Here is a 17,694-nt window from a genome sequence, read left to right on the forward strand (position 1 = left end):
CTTCTGCTGTTTTACTAATCCAACTCCGCTTCTACAACATAAGTGCTATTAAGCAGCCGTTTACTCTAAGGCCATGGCTAAGCTAGCAGGCTCAGTGTATCACTGACAATCTTAATACATTCCTACTTGCTTTTCATGCATCTAGCAAGCCAAAGAAATTAAGCATCCTCTTAAAAACCTCAACAATATTCCCATGTTACTGTATACTAATGCCAAAAATACCATCCACACATCTGTATACATAAACGAGGCAATCCAAAACAACCATCACCACAACAGTTGATTGTGCAAAAGCCATTTGTTGGAAAAGGTGCTGATCAACTTACTCCAGAGAATCGATGAGTCTGCGGTAGTCTACGGGGGGAGGGTATACAATTTCCTCAATGAGCTCTCGATCACAGTTGGCATAGGCTGTGGAAACGTGAAGGAAGACCTCCAGGTGCTTCATCCTGTGGGCCAGTGCCAACATCTTCTGGGTGGCCAGGACATTCAGCTGCATTGCATCTCTGAGGAGAAAAAGGAAGTCAATAAAGTTTGACCTATTCAGTGGATGAAATGAACTGACCAAATACAGTGTGAACATTTTTATTCTTCAGTTATATGTATTAGCAATAGGGGACTAAAAACTGAATGTTTTGGCGTCCAAGTGAGGTCAAAACCTGTGAGATAATATGAATACCAATCTAATGTCTCGAGCTAGGATTTGGTTAGCCTAGCATAAAGACTGGAAACTGGGAGAAACTGCTAGCCTGGCTCTGTTCAAAGTGAAAAAAACATCTACCAGAAGCTTAAGCTTACTGATTATGATCTTGTTTGTTATACATGGAAACTCATTTATAAAAAGGTACATTGTGTAACTGTTTAATGATGAAAAGCCATAAATGGGCAATACCCATAAATTACAGTCTCCTGCCCGCTAATCATTCATTTGATGGAGTAAAACACAACAGACCATAACTATTTTCCAATTAACAAGATCAGGAACAAAACACATTGATAAACATGGTTAACTTAAACAGGCCTCAACGCTAACTTTTTACAGTGGTTGCCAGGCTTGGCAACCAGGCATCAGCTTTTGGTTGCCGAAATTGACAATAAGGTTGCCATGTTTTAAACGGCCTATATTTGGAGCAATTAATTTTAATAATGAAACAATGAGAGAATGGCTTGCATTATAATTTCACATCCCTCTCAAATAGTTGTGCAACGGATCACAAAACTCACGGTTTGGATCACGGTTTTGAGTCACGGATCGGATAAATATTCGGATCAGATTTAAGTTAACACAACCTGTATTCGTGTCGGTGTTTTTCCGACAACAGCCGTGACCAGTGCTAGTTTGTGTCTTTTAGCTCATAGCTTTAGCGACTGTTGTACATCCCGCTGTTTGAATCCTCTACAGTGAAATACAGTCACTTTTACACCGTTTAGCTGTCAGCATTTTAAACGGTTTAATCCAGTTACTACTGTAGCTAACAACAGGCTAACGTTACCTGCTGCCAAGTGTAACATGTTATTAGCGTTTACTAGCTTGACATGCAGCGATGCTTCTTTTGCCTCCAACATCTGTTTTGGAGCATCAGAAAGCAGAGCAGACATTTAAGTAGTAACCGTAACCGTAATGAGGCACCGAAATCCCCGTCGCTATTCCGTCCAGTAGATAGGGGGCACCGGTGCCATATTAGCATCAGATTTTAACATGCGCCGTTACCGTGAACAGAACGGCAAGAAATGTGTTGCACATGAACGTAGTGTTTAAACTTTACGGAGACAACCAAATAAAATATTGACTTCTTTTGAAATAAGATTTCCAGTTTTGATTTGTGAAAAACAAATATTGAACAGGTGGTTGCCAAAGGGGGCAACCAGAGGCCATGAAACGGTTCCCATTTGACTCATCTGGTTGACAAGGGCAACAGTTACTGTCGAGCCCTGTTAAAGTGCAGTTAGAGAGAAATAGGCATTGTACATATTCTCAAAAGAAATCATGAAAAAATTTAGAGCAAGAAATTGAACAACTCACTTGAGTGGTTCATTAAAGCGGATGGTGGCGGCACAGTGGAAAACAATGTTAATGTTGTCAGCCAGGATGCTCTGATCCTCTTTACTCAGATCCAGCTCTGGCTGTGTAAGGTCACTGTTCACTGCTATGATCTTCTCTGCAAAGCCTGGTTGTTCGTCTTGCAATCTCTCAAACAACTGAGTGGGGAAAAGACGTCAAAATGTCCAAGTTACAGTACATAGTAAACAGTTATGTACAATTATAATTGTAAAGTATAAATCATTGTACAATTAAGTGTGCAGCGGAATATATTTTCAAAGAAAAGCCATTTCCTTACTACTTCGTGTCAGTGGTGCATGGCTGATGGGAGAATGCCCTACTTTTCATCTAATCATCCGGCAAGCTCTCTACATTAAACTAGAAACTGATGATGCAAGCAATGCCAATTTACAGCAGCCAGTTGCACCAGCGGATTATAAGTTTTAGGGTTGTGCCGATGGACGATATCGTGATGGCTGGCCAACATCACAACGGATAGCCACCATTAACGTGGAACACTGTCACACTTTCCTTTCTCCCCTCATTGGACTAAGTTTACGGACACTGCTGTGCATCAATAAGTTAGTCTGATGTCCTGTAGGTACAGGACGATGTTATGCAGGATTTATGAGTTAGCAACAGTAGACTAATTCACGAGGGTGCTATTTTATGTGTGAGCCAATATTACGCATCTGTTCATCTGTGCTGTAAGAGTTATGTTTGTTTAGTGAATGAGTTATTCAGTGCAAATATAATGGAGAATGTAGTTTAATCTCAGCAATAATGGTTTATTAGGTTAATTACCGTCTCTCTGTTGAAGGCAAACGTTCCACTGTACTGTCGTCGCAGATCATGGACATCTGATTGAGTCTAGACTTAACGGCGCCGTTAAAGTAGGTCAAATTGTAATTACTGCCCCTACCAGAAGGCGGCAGCATAGCCATGTAATACTGTCCATTTACAGAGGGCATTGAAATTTATGTCTGATCGAACGGTTAGCCCATAGTAGTAGAACAAAATATTTATGTAAAGAGATGTAGTAAAATAAAAAATGCTCCGCGCCCCCTCCCCAACGAAGATGATATCGTCCATCACGATGTTTTTAAAACAAACCTCGTCAACTGGCAATTTAGGAGACGTCGCCCAACCCTAGTAAGTTTCAAAATGTAAAGTCAACACTAATTCACATGTGAACAAGCTAATTAAGGCCCGACCAATATGGGCTTTTTGATACCGATTTACAGGGGAAAAACTTTGAGCTAGAATTAATGATTACTTTTAAAAAAAAAAAAAATAAATAAATAAAGTACTCCGAAGTCTGCTTTCCTAAACAAATAGCTATGACGACACCATTTATAAAAAATAAATAAAAAAAAATAAAAAAATCAAGCATACATGGATTCCTCTGCAACGTCATCACTGCCTGCGCACGCAACCGGGGGGCAGAAAGAAGACGTGTTTTGTGTAGCTAGTAGTAGTAGCATAGTGTAAGTCAAAATGCCAAGGAGTTGTTGCGTGGTTAATTGTACAAACACCGGCAGAGGTTATGGCTTCAAGCCATAAGAAGGGAAGATTGGGGTCATATGCAAGAGTCAGGCTCCCATTGTATCAATCAGAAAAGTTGCAGCTTGTTCAGTTGTTCAGCTAAGTGATATCTACCTGTCAGGACTGTAATACTCAAGTCCGGACTCAAAACAAGTTTCGACTGGTAGCTAAAGCTACGCCGATGTTTTGCTAACGTTAGCGCAGAACAGCGTTAGCCCAGCCAGCTAGGTAAATATTACGACTGCCTTCAGAGTTTCCTATATGTGCGTCCACGTTGTCAACGTAAGACCTGTGGCGTTAGTGCTCCTTTTGTACCAAAATTTTATTGAATGAAATATTAAGCTTCGCTCCTACGAGATGGGTGGGTTTTTGTTATGTTACACACAAAGCTAACTGGCTATAGTTAGCCTACACGTACGGTATGCTAGCGGACATTAGCTAACGTTGCAGAGACCGTGGCAGTACAGTTTTGGCGACCTAATCACAACGGTGTTGTCGTCCTCTCGCCCACAATAAACCTCTGCTGCTAAAAACAGTCGACCTGTAGTGATGTTTTGAAATTGAGACACCTATCGTACCCTTTCCCGAAAATCCTGGCCATTATTTTAAGGCATAAACCAACCATAGTGGTACACTCAGGGGTATCCCTGCTGCTAACATTGGCTATTACCATAGATATATAGGCTATTACATTAGCTTAAAATTATAATTCTAGCCATACATATATATCACAGTAACACTGCAAAATTAAAAGACAGACAAACCGATCCAACTAAAAATCACATTTTATTTATATATAAACAATAAGGAACGCTTCAATACTTAAGGTTGTTGCAGTAGCTTACCAGTTTACCAATCTGGCTTTCTGCCTCCGGTATGCGCACGCACCCTGTAATGTTTGTAAACAGGAAACCTGTGTATAGTTTTCAGTAGAGATGCACAGATTGACTGGCTGGTGACCGGAATTGGCCGTTTTTCACTTGATCGTCGCAGTAGCTTACCAGTTTACCAATCTGGCTTTCTGCCTCCGGTATGCGCACGCACCCTGTAATGTTTGTAAACAGGAAACCTGTGTATAGTTTTCAGTAGAGATGCACAGATTGACTGGCTGGTGACCGGAATTGGCCGTTTTTCACTTGATCGTCAATGACCGGCGACTGCTAACGTTAGCGAACATTATGTTCCCCCGCCACACTGTATTTACGTTACGGTTTAAAAACGCATTCCAGGTTAGTGGGGATGCATACCAGTCAAAACCAACATTAAAAACGTAGTAATCTTCCCTCAGCGTTTAGTTGTGTTGCTAAACTACATGTAAAATGTAGCGGTGACGTTAAATCATCTTTTCAAGTAACGGCACCCAGAGTACAGTCTATTTGCTGGATTACCGAGGTACTCCGAGGTAACCGTCGGTAGCTAACGTTAGCAGATAAGCCCGTTGACAGCAACGGTAGGCTATTGTTCATATTTATGCACAATGACAAAGCAAACTTGCTTTTAAAAAAAAAAAAAAAAAAAAAAAAACGCAACAACAACAACCCGTTTTCAAGCAACGTTACTGTTGACGTTCAAACAGTGAGCACTTGTTTAGCCTGGCTGGACATGTGGCAGATGAGAGAAGAAACAGACTTATCTGGTGACAAAGCAGAAATGCTTCCGTTTGCGAAGAAAAACCATTGACGTACAATAGGCCTGTGTGTGTTTTGAGAAATAGCTTTATACTGCAAGGCTATATTTATTTTTATTTGTTATTTATATATTATATAAACTTAGCACAAAAAGTAAGGACATTTGTGTTTGGCAGACAGCAACAATGCAAGCGTACACAAAACACTGACAGTGTCATCACAAAGGATGTAGTCAGTCACTGAAAATGTGCTCTCAGAGAAAATACTGAAGAGAATTTTCCTCCGACGGACAACCAAATTACATATATCTGCTCGGGGGAGGTGCACATTTTTAGTGGCATTTTAACTCCATGTTACAACAACCAGCTTGTGTTGTGCAACCTGTTTTTACCAAGTTAAACTTTATTATGGTCAAACTAACAACTCGCGCATAGCTGGTACCAACCGACTTCACCCTCACGTAATCCTTTACCTCCTTCAAAACACCCATCAGATGGTGCCACCCCATCTCTTAGCTCTCTACTCACCTTACAGTTGATCACGTCAGCAATGCGGGCCTGGGGGCTGTGACCAGCTTTCGACCTGACCATCACATAAACACTTTTGACTCCTGGACAGGACCTCAGCAGCTTCTCCAGCAGCACCTTTAATGATGAGCAAGTAAGAAAATCATATTTTCCTCTTTGGAAAGTTAAGTTGATGCTAGGTACTGCACACCACTTGTTGCCTCTTTTTGTCCATTGCAGAAGAAAAGAGAAGTAAACTAAGGTGTGGTATCACGAATGCTTCTTCCTCCACAAAGTCTGAACAGTCTCGAATAAATGAAAAACAATGGCTTCTGTTTGGCAGAATAAGGCTGGGAAAGGATGGCCATATCTACTGCCAGGTGTAAAGACATGTACTTAACAGCTGTCCACTTGTGATTGGATGACTCAGATAGGATTTATTATAATACCAGGTGAAAACAGGTTTTTATTACCCATGCCTTCACAGCACAATAGCCCCAATTCAGCATAAAATAATTGTCAAATTGTCATTTGACTGGTTTTCATTCTTCCTGCTTCATGGTGTGGAAAGTTAACAGACCTGAAATCTACACGTTTAGTTACTAACTGTGAAATATGGACTAAAAATGGCACTAATAAGACCCTTAAGTTAGCATAAACTTGTGCACAAATAAAGCAGCAAGAAGTACAGTATGCAACTTATTTGCTTGCGTCTCCCTCTGTTATGTTGGAGTGAAAAGAATGAACTTGAAGGATTTACAGACAGGTTCCCTCTCATCTCACCCGGTAGCCCACATGGTTGGGTTCAGTCATGTCAATGCCATTGGATACTTGCATATTCAAAGTACTACTGTACCTTGCCCATGAAGCCTGTTGCTCCAGTGATCAGCACCGTTTTCCCTGCATAGTATTCTGGGATGTTCACCATGATGAGCTCCTCAACACCACTCCACCTGCAGAGAAAAAAACAAAACAAAGCAAGGGAGGATTACAATTGGGAGACAAACTTAAAGTGTGCCCTTGCTCCATGAGGCATTTCCCATCTGAACCTAAATAAAGTTGAAAAAGGAAGTCAGAATTGTAGCTTGGAAGGAAGTAAAGTCTTTTACAGACTTTAGCCTCATTCGTCCGGAACACACAAAACAGCAAACTTGAATAAGTCAGTTTATGATTTTTTTACAGTACGATGCAGCCCTCTGTGATCATACTTGTCATACTTTCACAGGACCGATTTCAGGAAAAGTACGAGAAGTAATGACCGACTTCTAAGCGCTAATCAGGATTTATTCTGTGCCAATCTGGTAACAGTTGTAGTCTGTGCTTATTGCCAGGCCACTGATGCCACAAATCGAGCAAAAAAAGAAAAAGGGTTTGTTTCTTTTAACATGCGAAAAATGTTCAATAAGTTTTACGGATACGGTCAAAATTCTTATCAGTTAACGGTTAATCATTAATATCCATAAAATGTTGAAAACTTTGGAAGTATACTGACAGAAATGTACATTTGTCCCAAAAAGGGCTGCAACTAAGGTTTTTTATAAATTAAGCAGACACATATTGCAGATTAATTTGTTGATTGACTAAGTCTTTCTAGTCCCAAATGTGTGGCAAACATTACAGTTGAAAAAGAGATCATAATGTAATGGGTTGACTTTATGCTAGGGCTGGGCGATAAAACGATAACGATATGTATCGCGATAGACACAATCAATATCAATAGAAAATGCGGTCGATAAAACGTTCGATAACTTGTTTTTCTTCATCAGAAGAAACCAGAGGTTGTGAATCAAGTTTGGTTGCATGAACAAAGGCCCTCACTCTCTGGCAACCTAGCAACGTGGGGAGTGACATTCTAACAGCCAATCATGTAACAGTATCAAGTTTGGTTGCGCCACATCGCTGTCTCGTGTTCTTCAATAACAGAACCGGGCGGGAGTGGAAAGTGAGTGCCGCAGCGGCGAGGAAATCGTTGATAAAACCATAGACAGTATAAAACAGGAAAAGTCAGTATGGCAGTTTTGGGGATTTTATAAGTCTGACCGTAGTCAGACCAATGTCGCCAGACCGTCGTCCCCACCAACACTGGTACGACCACAAACTTGTTTTACCACTTTAGCCGCTCACACACTTTGGAGCACAGCCGTATTCGCCATCAACGTCCAACAACATCTGCAGCTGCAACACGGCACAAGCAGCAGACCACCATGGAGAGTCAGTGCCTTACTAAACGCTACAAAGAAATAACGGAGGCAGACATGCTGAGCACTGTCCAGAAGCCAGGTTACCAACCTAGCACTAAACCTGCAGAAAATAGTTCCTTCTCAGGTTTCTTATATTTAGCTAACACTTTGCACTATTTTATGACAGTTTATTAAGCATTTCTTACTTATTCTTTAATTTTGCACCTTAATGTTAAGAGATAATTGTTAAGTGTTCATTGTAATTTTAGACCCGTTTACATTTGAATTATTTGAGTGTTTTCCATGGTTGTGTTGACATTTCTGCTTTTATAACTGAGGGGATTATAATCAGAGCAGGGTTAAGTTTAAAATAAAAATGTTTAAATTTAATATATTTTTCTCCTGGTCCTTATTTTAAATAGGTCATAAAAAATATCAATAATTATCGATATCGACCGATATGAAAAACTTATATCGTGATACAGTTTTCAACCATATCGCCCAGCCCTACTTTATGCACTACTGCAGGTGGCCTTATCAGTCAGATTGTTGGTTTAAGCTAAACAACTGGAGCTGATAACCGCCATTAAGGAGATAAAACTTATCTAATCATCAACTATGGGATTCTTTTTACCAGCCGTTGTTTGATTATACAATACTTATCCAAACAATGTCAAACCCAAGTCTGCTATTAAAGTACTAGCTCACCACCACAATTTAATACTGTTTAACACATTCAATATCAACCTTTTAACAACGCAGTTACAGAAAAAAGAAAAAGTAGATTATAGAAACTTCACTATAAACTCATTCTAGCTTTTAAGAACAAACTGCAGTAGAAGTGATAAAACATGCCACAACATTTAAATTTAAGCCAATATAATATAATGATAGTCCTTTAATCTCCTGAATGACATGCATAACAATGTTTTTTGTAGGTTTAAAATACAACAGGAATATTTAACTTCTGTGAGCAGGTGCAGATAAATCGTGAACAAGACAGTGACTGCAGCAACACTTATAGATTGATACGATTCTTTATGAAGAAATCATGTCGTACTGCACAGGCAACTCTTGACAAGACTGTTCTTGTGAGATAGTGTTGAAAGGATTTTCTTTTTTTTTTAAGTAGATAAAGCTAAAACCATGTTTGGTATCGATTCCAAAACCATGACAATTTATTACTGCATGCATACTTTACAGCGTTCAAGTTTTAGAAAAGAACCGCCCTCTGTACTTTTTGAAAAAATGCACATGTGCAACACTCTGCCTGCTCCCGAGAGGGAACGCCTATTAAACGTGTGCACGAGAGTGCACGGTTTACAAGTTGCTGTCGGCATGGCTCATACAAGCCTACTTTCCAAAAGAAGATTTGCACTTTTTCACAAATTGAGATGTTTACCGTGTGTGCGCGGTGCGTGACTTGTGCCAGGGCTAGCATCGCTAATCATAGCTTACATCAACTTTTACTAGCAGTGATTTTAAATGGATTTCTCCAAATAGCATGCCAAACTTTACCTGTGTAGTAGAAACTTCATGACTGAGGCATCAGTGGGAAGCCCAACCTGTGCTTTTAGCGCACGCCAGCGTGTGAAATATTCTCCCAAAAGCTTCAATGAATGGCTGAAAACGTAGCTCAAGCTCACCACACATACACCTGAAAGCTAGGGACATGCAGGTACGACGGCTTACGTAAACCTATCACCAGAATGATTGACAACTAGGAGGACCAATAGTCTTGATGATCCACCGGAAAAAGAAAATCCTCCACTATACCTTTAACTGTGCTTCAAATAAAAAATTGGAGGTTGGAAGCTAGGGGTTAAGATTTCATTTAGGCCTTCCTTCTTGTGATTTTGAGAACAAATAGCTTGATAAAAGCTCAGATTTCAACTTGTCAGCTTGTGTGAAGAGCTTAGCCAACACAATGTTGAAAGCAAAATGCCTCAAGTCATTACCAGTCTGAAAACAAAGTCAAATAAAGTTAATAGCATCAGTGAACTAGAAAATGAATTTCCTGCAGAAAATAAACCAATGTCCGGTGCGCTGTGTAACTTTGGATTCAGCGATCCATTCATTCAGTTCTGTACGCATGCTTGCTGTAATTTTATGCGTTGGTGCTATAAAAGTACATTATCATCATAATTATTAGATGTGTTAATAGGTCACAGAAAATAATGCACTCACGGTGCGTACAGAATTATTAACTACTGCACATCTTGATGCGCCGCTTTAAATTTTGCTGCCGCAAGGACTTGTGGGACAGTGTTGTCTCCTTTCCTTTCGTAAAGGATGGTCCAGTGTATCCTATGCTAAAGGAGGTAACAAAGGAAGCATTTAAGTACCTTTCCGTATCACTTTGACAATTCGAACGGCAGCCACTTAATTACTTCCGGATCATTTCACTCAGTTAGGAACCTTCCTAAGCAAATTTGACTATTCGACCGCAGCCCTAGTCTGCAGAATTATGCATACTTTGGGCATATAAATAGTGTGATCCAATCACTTCTTATTGGATGGCAAGGTTCACAGTTAAAGCAACACTATGCAACTTTTCCCGCTTCGGTGCCCCTACAGGTTGTCTCGTTGGAACTACAGCTTGCGCTACCCGCCCTAAAAAGAAATGCAAACAAAAAGTGGCCTTTCCTCGCTTTCTTCTTTTCATAATGCAGGAAAACAATCGGTTTTTTCTTTTCATAAACCCGACCCAGTTCTTTTCCTGAAGCCAACCCCGTTCTTTTTCTTTTGGCCTACAGGGAACATTTTGACCTCCAATTAGGCAACATATCAATATTATATTGATATTGTGATACAAGACTAGATATCGTCTTAGATTTTGGATATCGTAATATGGCATAAGTGTTTCTTTTCCTGGTTGTAAAGGCTGCATTACAGTAAAGTGATGTCATTTTCTGAACTGACCAGACTGTTGTAACGGTTTGTGTAACCTTTATCCACTCAATTATATCCACATTACTGATGATTTGGGTTTGGGCCGAATACCGAATCCACTGGTTAAGATTTTGCCAAATCCAAAACCGAATACCACTCCCATCCTCCGTCCATTAACACAGTAAACACATTAATGAAGTAAACAACGTCCACAGCCTCTAAAATAGTTAAATGTAACTATAACATTGAACTTAACGTTAAATCACATTCACACGCTCTTTTCACATCGTAGGAAAGCACATCGCTATTGGCAGATTAGATTAGTCGCTAATGATGACAGTGTTGTGAAAGGTTTGTTTAAAGCACTTAAGAAATTCATGTTTAGTTTAAAACAGCCTAGGGATCGGCATTCGATTACTTTTTTTCTTTGTCGATCGTCGGGAGAATTAACAATCGACTATCGATTAATCATTAATATTTTTATATTAAAATTCATTTAACTTTTTCTAAATTAAAAATGCAATGAAAATACAGCATGTTTTTCATCGATGAGATCTTAATTACAAGAAGAACAACTTGTGGCAGTTAAACTGGAGGTTATAGATATAGATCATAGATATGCGCTGCGGTGCAGCGCTCTGAAGCAGCAGAACCTGTAGCTGCGAGCCAGCGTTCTTAAACAGAATATAACTCAATACTATCCAAGGCACGGGACAAAGCCTAATAAAAAATAACTCAGATACAACTTCTGCACCAGTCTACTGATGTGTGTTGAGAAAGGTAAGCATGTTGACATGATCTTGGGTGACACGCAACCGCTACCTGGTGATTGTCAGTCCAGCCGCCGAAAACAGTCGTGTTGCCGGGATGCACAGGTACCTCCGCGCTAACTGGGCCAGCCCGGGGAACCTTATTCCGTTCTTCGTAGTGAGTTTCTACCAGTCTGGTGACGGTACGTCTTGACGAAATGCGATATGCTGGTTCCATTATCCATCTCAATGAACTTGCAGGTCCCTTGGGTAATTTTCTTTGCTCGTTGTGCATCGCAACTCCTCCATGCTAATGCCGAGTTTATGCTAGGTTGAGACAGAGCAGGGTGCACCGCGGCCGCGACCGACATTAACAGGCTCGGATGCACTTTAAGTGGTAGGCTACATCATTTGAGTCGTGGCCGTGTTGTACTTATACACGGCATCTCAGTGTTTGCAGTGAACTAAGTCGTTTTATATAAAAAAAAAATAATTAAAAAAAAACTGCCACACTGAAATTAATTAAATTGCTTCAAGACTCACTACGCAACGCAACCAGTATTAGTTTAATCCATGACAAATTAACGTCAGACAAAATTCTTAATTATCAATCGTCGATTAATCATGCCCATCCCTAAAACAGTCTAAAGGAAATGGCAAATTATAGTGTGATTAAAACTCACTATTTACAGTACTTTATTTACAGCTGGTATGTGAAAAGGTACACAACCTTATTTGTTTAAGAGTAATTTAGTTTTACTGCGAACCATCACAGGAAGTGCTTTTATTTTTAATTAGCCTACACGGAAGTTGTCTGTTGTGTACTCTTGCTAGCTTACAGCGATGAACGTGAGACACTAGATGCAAAACATGTCCGTCAAGCTTAAGTTGTTCACTTTATTGTGTGTAAAACTGCAACATATTGAACAGTAACTGTTCACAGTAAAAGACCAGCGTTTTTGGTCATCATTTGGAAGCCACTCCACTACAGAAGGCATGTTGGGTGGGTGAAATTAGAAAGCTAACGTTAGCTAATGAGTAGCAGCAGCAGAATAGGGTTCAGTGGAAAATTTCTAAAGGTTCGGCAGAAACCAAACCCTGTCAAAAAGCCCAATATTTGGTGTGTTTTCGGCACATCCCTAATGAAAATGTATGAATTTGTGTAAAGTGTTTTGATGTTTGAATGAAGTCCCTATATTGAAAAATGTGTTAGGAGTTAATGTGTAAAAAAAAAAAAAAAAAAAAGGTTACCGAAGAGTAAGAATAAATACAGTACGTAGAAGAACAGTTTGATAATGCCTTCAGCAGGACACATGCTCAGGCTAATGCTGCAGATTCACAGTTTGCTGCATCACATCCTTTGCCAGGTGGCCAGCTCCAGCTGTATGCTTGTCACATGACTACAGCTAAGCTGCAAACTAACTGAAGGCAGCTTCTGAATGTACTCAAGGGAAAGGCACAAGAGAAAATCTAGTGTCAACATTAAGTGTTGAATTTATTATTAAGATGCAGTTTGACAATATGGCTACAGTATGGGACTTAATTCAAGGTTTCAAACAGTTTGTATTTTAACATTACTTCAAACTCAAACCCGTGGCCCGGCCCATCAGAAAGTACCAGCTGAAAACAGGACCCGTTGGTGGGAAGGAGAACTTTGACCTAGGAGGCAAACTTTTCCTTAACCTAAAGTGGCTTTGCCATTTGTCAGGCTGACATTTTAAATAAGAACCAGTTCTTAACGACTTGCCTGTAAAAAATAAGGTGAAAAAAAGTTAACGTTAGACCAGATGCTACATGGTACCTGTGCTCTATTTCATAACACAGTTTGATTGTGTTAGAAGTCTGCAACTTGTGCAATACATTCAGTAATTCAATGCAAGTAACAGTGAAACATCTTAGCTGTAGGAAAAAGCATTGGTGCCAATATGGGCTTCATTTCAGATTTAAAGAGTAGGCATACACACCAAATAAAGATTTGTCTTATGTCTAGGACGTGTATGCATTTGTATCTACTTGTGACTACAAATGTCCAACATTCCTTACAGCAGCAGGAACAGTTAAAGTAAAAAATTCATACCGGGTCCACTAGTCAATGTTCAGAGCCATTTATGCATAATTTCCTTCAGGAGATTTCAGTTAAAAAGTCATGTGCAGAAAAAACAAACAGAGCCTTGTATTCAAATTGTAGTTGGCACAGATGGATTGCAGCAGTCAGTCTCGGTCTGCTGTATGGGATATGCATATGGATTTAGGGTTACCTGACTGATGAAAAAAAGTGGTGGATAAAGTGGGGACGGTGCGCAAGCATCGTGCAAAACATGTGGCTTATGCTAGCAGCAATACTTCAATATGATGGCGCATTTACAGAGACAATCACGCCAGTGTCCATTGACTGTGCTGTTAAGCTTATGCTTCACCTGGTATTAGTAGGGTCTAAAATGTGGCCATTTTTATTAAAACTACTTTGTTTGATTAGAAAACAGGTCAGTGTTTCCTCTATGTTGATTTTGTAGTGGCGGCCCACCATGGCAAAATTTCTGCCACAACAGTATCAGAAATAGGGCTGTACAAAAAATGTTGTCGCGGTTGCCTTTTAAATTATCCTGCCGACATAATGCACCCCCCACATTGCAATTTAACAACACGTAGAACTATTCAGAGGTTATTGGGCCTGTCCAGTTTAACTCCACATACTGTAGTGTTGATGGAGTTTATTGTCAAAACGTTCGCTTTCTTCAGAGCCGACTATTAAACGAACTGCTCCGCCAAAAACGTCACCGCGGTGGGTCCGTTCTAAGTGTGGGTTGTTCAGACAGACCTGCCCCCACTGCTAAAAAAAAAAAAAAAAATCCTAAATAAAAAGGAAACACTGCAGTTTATGTTCTTAGCCAGAATTGTGTTAAGACTAACAGTTAATTTTTGCCAAATAATGAAAAAGAATGTTGAAATTGGAAAGGCCAACACATAATGTCAAGCCCTGCAATCAATGTCATGTAATGTGAAAAAACACTGCCAGATAAAGAGTGTAAAAGGTTTGACAAAGACATTTACTTATATACAACACCTAGTTTTAATTTCTTCTTGGGTTATCCTTAACAGCCAGTCAACACCTACAGGAAAGATTTACCAAGTAGATGAAATGTGTGGACTAAAAATAATGTCAAACCATGGGGATCGAGGCATGCTCCAGCAACATTGATCTCAAGGTTGATCAGTCTGCAATCAAAACCTGCTTATTCTAGTAAGAAATGCCAACTTCCTGCTCATGGTGATGTCACAACACCCCATATTTGCAAGCGGCTTGTATTTCAAGTAAAAATAATCATCAACCAGACAGACAGAGAGAGAGAGACACAGACAGACAGACAGACAGAGAGACAGAGAGAGAGACACAGACAGACAGACAGACAGACAGACAGACAGACAGACACACAGCAGGAGTGTGCCTGTCTGACTAACAAGCCAGTCCTCAAACCCACTCAAAATGTTTCTGATGGTTAAACAATTCTGTGTAATTAGAAACTGGCTCCAAAAGTATATTAAGTTCACAATACATTAAAAATTTATTGGAAAAAAAAAAAACTGTCCACACATTACTAAAATAAGTTACTTCACACATCTTAACAGTGATGACATAATGGATTTTAGCAAAGTAAGCGTTATTATACAAGAGCCAACATATCAGAGCAAAAAAAACAGACTACCAACAGACATTATGAAGGCAACAAATCCAGTGATTCTCATTACCACTCACTGCCCATTTGCACAATGGGCGACGCTATGTTTGCGTTGCACTCACAGCTGGGTTCAGTGAGACCAGCTTGCACTTTTGAGCACAGTCGCGCTGCTCCGGCACCGGCGCGCTTTGCTCGACGCAGCGAAACACTGGGGCGTCGTTAACAAGCGTCGTTGCCGCCTTTGGTCTGAAAAAGGCCCTTTAGGGCCCTTGTAGGCTTTTCAGACCAAAAGCGACAACGACACCGCTGCGCTCTGAAACCCATTATTCACAACGGCTTGTGACGCGCCAAGACGGCGTTTCGCAGCGTCAAGCCAAACGCGGGCGCAGCAGCTGCGTTTAAAGTTTTATCTGGCTGAACTTTGGGCGAAGCGCGCTGTACCAAGCGGCAAGCCCAGCGCAAACCGCGTTTCGTCTGAAAGGCCTAATAAGCTTTATTATATTAAAACCACACCGACTATATGGGCTTTGAATGCCTTTAACATGCTTAACGTTCCTGTTAGCCTGGGAGTAAATTAAAAGTTAGGCCGCTTAGGTAACGTTAGCCCTCGCCTTAAATTAAAAGTCCCTCACATGCTGCCAGAGCAATCAACCTTCATCATTTAAGTGCACAACGTTAAACAGACTGACAGAGATCAGGGGTAGCGTGCGGGAAAAGGAGAACTATTGAGAATTAAGATGTTTGTTAAAACACAACAGCCCCAGGGTGGCTGGGCGGTCGCATTGGTGACCAACTCTCTGTGGTAACGTTAGTGAGGGGGAAATGCGTGTAACGTTATACAGTAAATGGCCATAACATCTAACTTGGTCCCTAACGTTATATCTGCGTATATCTTCAGCCAACACTACAGTAGTGTTAGCCACCCTTCCCTCCTCTTGGTGCATCTCTTCCTACACGATGTCACACGTTGAGCGTTTAGAAAACCAATTGTGAGCGCCGCAGTCCAATTAATACAGGGCACATACGGCTCGTGGACGTAATTTGAAAGGTATACGTACCAGAAATGTTGTTGTTTCCCGGTTCTTCAACTTAGTATTGTTTAGCGGTGCAGCAGCTTGTACAGCTAGAGTGGAGACTTAGCAGCAGGAAGCCAGCAGCCTGGGCGGATAAATGTACCGCTGTGACGTCACCGGGACAGAGGGTCTCAGGCACAGATAGGGTGAAAAAGAGGTCTCACTCCTCCGTATTTCACTTCATCCAAATAAAAAAAAACGGCTTCAGGTGAACTTAAAACGCACATTCTGGGTGTCATGTATCCACCCAATTGTCAAGCGAATTTTATGCGAACTTTTAAAATGTCAGATAAAAAGAAAATGCAAATTAGAAGCGTTTCCATCAACGTGACTACGCAAAGCGTAGTTTCGTCACAAGTTGACATTACGCATAGTTGTAGTTGCAAACCGTCTTGCTAAATCAAATAGTTCAGAAGCTAAGAGAGGTAGAACTGTACAAGTTGGCCACCTGTGCAGAATACAGGGTTGTGGCAAAGACATTTGGTGTCAGCAAGAGAACCGTTCACCGCTGTTTCTACGCGGTGTGCAGGGCCATACGTTCACGCTGTTGAACCAATTCGTCAATATACCCGCCGTGGCTGAGGCACAGCAAAGCGCACCGCAACTCCACTACTAACCTTGTGCCACAAGTGCGCACTGGATGTTGGGACCCATTTCCTGATCCTTCCCCCATCCAATGGGTACCTGGACTATAGTCACGTTCGCTACGTCACAACTTATTCGGCAAAGCTGTTTCCATCTCCCATTTTGCGCATTAACTCTTTTTCGAAAAAGGCAAAAACCACATCAAGCGAGCATAAATATCCTACCTTTTTTTGTGAATTTGAGCAAGTTTTTTTTCGAATTTTGCCGTTTCCATCAACATTTTTTTATGCAATAATTCAAAATGCGCATACAAATACATTGATGGAAACTCCACTACAGACCACATTGTTCAGGGGCATTTCTAAAGTCTGGGTGGTCACGGAACTCGAATAAGGTGACAAATTATGTATAGCTGTTGGCAGTGTGTGAGAACTCAACCTTTTTAGTTAAGTTAAAGTTCAGAAGTATTAGCAACAAATGTAGGCCTATTTAAAGTATCAAAAGTAAAAGTAGAATGATCCCTGTCCTGGTTAGGCTATATTAGTTAATTATTGGGTTATTATTATTATTATCATTATTATTATTATTATTATTATTATTATTATTAATAATGCATTTACATGTAGTTGTAAACATATATATAATGTAGGCTAATATATTCCAACATTAATTTTTAAACAGAAAATAATTAATTCAGTTTTAAAGATTTGTCTGCAATCAGTGGACATATGGGTGGCAATAAAGATGTGAATGCTGTTAACTCCTAAATTAGATGCTTTTTTAAAATACATGGTATTTAATAAAATATAATTCTGCAC

The 17,694-nt window shown here is 40.3% G+C and overlaps 1 protein-coding gene across 2 annotated transcripts in view; it reads right to left on the reverse strand.

Moving 5' to 3' along the window:
• The window catches only part of far1 (fatty acyl CoA reductase 1), a 34,800-nt gene extending 17,867 nt beyond the window's left edge, over window positions 1–16,933 (reverse strand). Inside the window, exons 1-5 of one of the 2 annotated variants that reach the window (XM_028585766.1) lie at window positions 16,277–16,933; window positions 6,577–6,673; window positions 5,742–5,858; window positions 2,024–2,199; window positions 327–506 (exon numbers count right to left, since the gene is read on the reverse strand). In XM_028585766.1, the coding sequence (XP_028441567.1) occupies window positions 327–506; window positions 2,024–2,199; window positions 5,742–5,858; window positions 6,577–6,648 (545 nt within the window). In that variant the 5' untranslated portion in view covers window positions 6,649–6,673; window positions 16,277–16,933. The remainder of the gene's footprint in view (window positions 1–326; window positions 507–2,023; window positions 2,200–5,741; window positions 5,859–6,576; window positions 6,674–16,276) is intronic. The other variant, XM_028585765.1, reaches the window with a different exon arrangement.
• Between the last annotated feature and the right edge of the window lie 761 nt (window positions 16,934–17,694).

The sequence above is a fragment of the Perca flavescens genome, chromosome 8 (genome assembly GCF_004354835.1).
Source record: "Perca flavescens isolate YP-PL-M2 chromosome 8, PFLA_1.0, whole genome shotgun sequence".
Taxonomy (NCBI): Eukaryota; Metazoa; Chordata; class Actinopteri; order Perciformes; family Percidae; genus Perca; species Perca flavescens.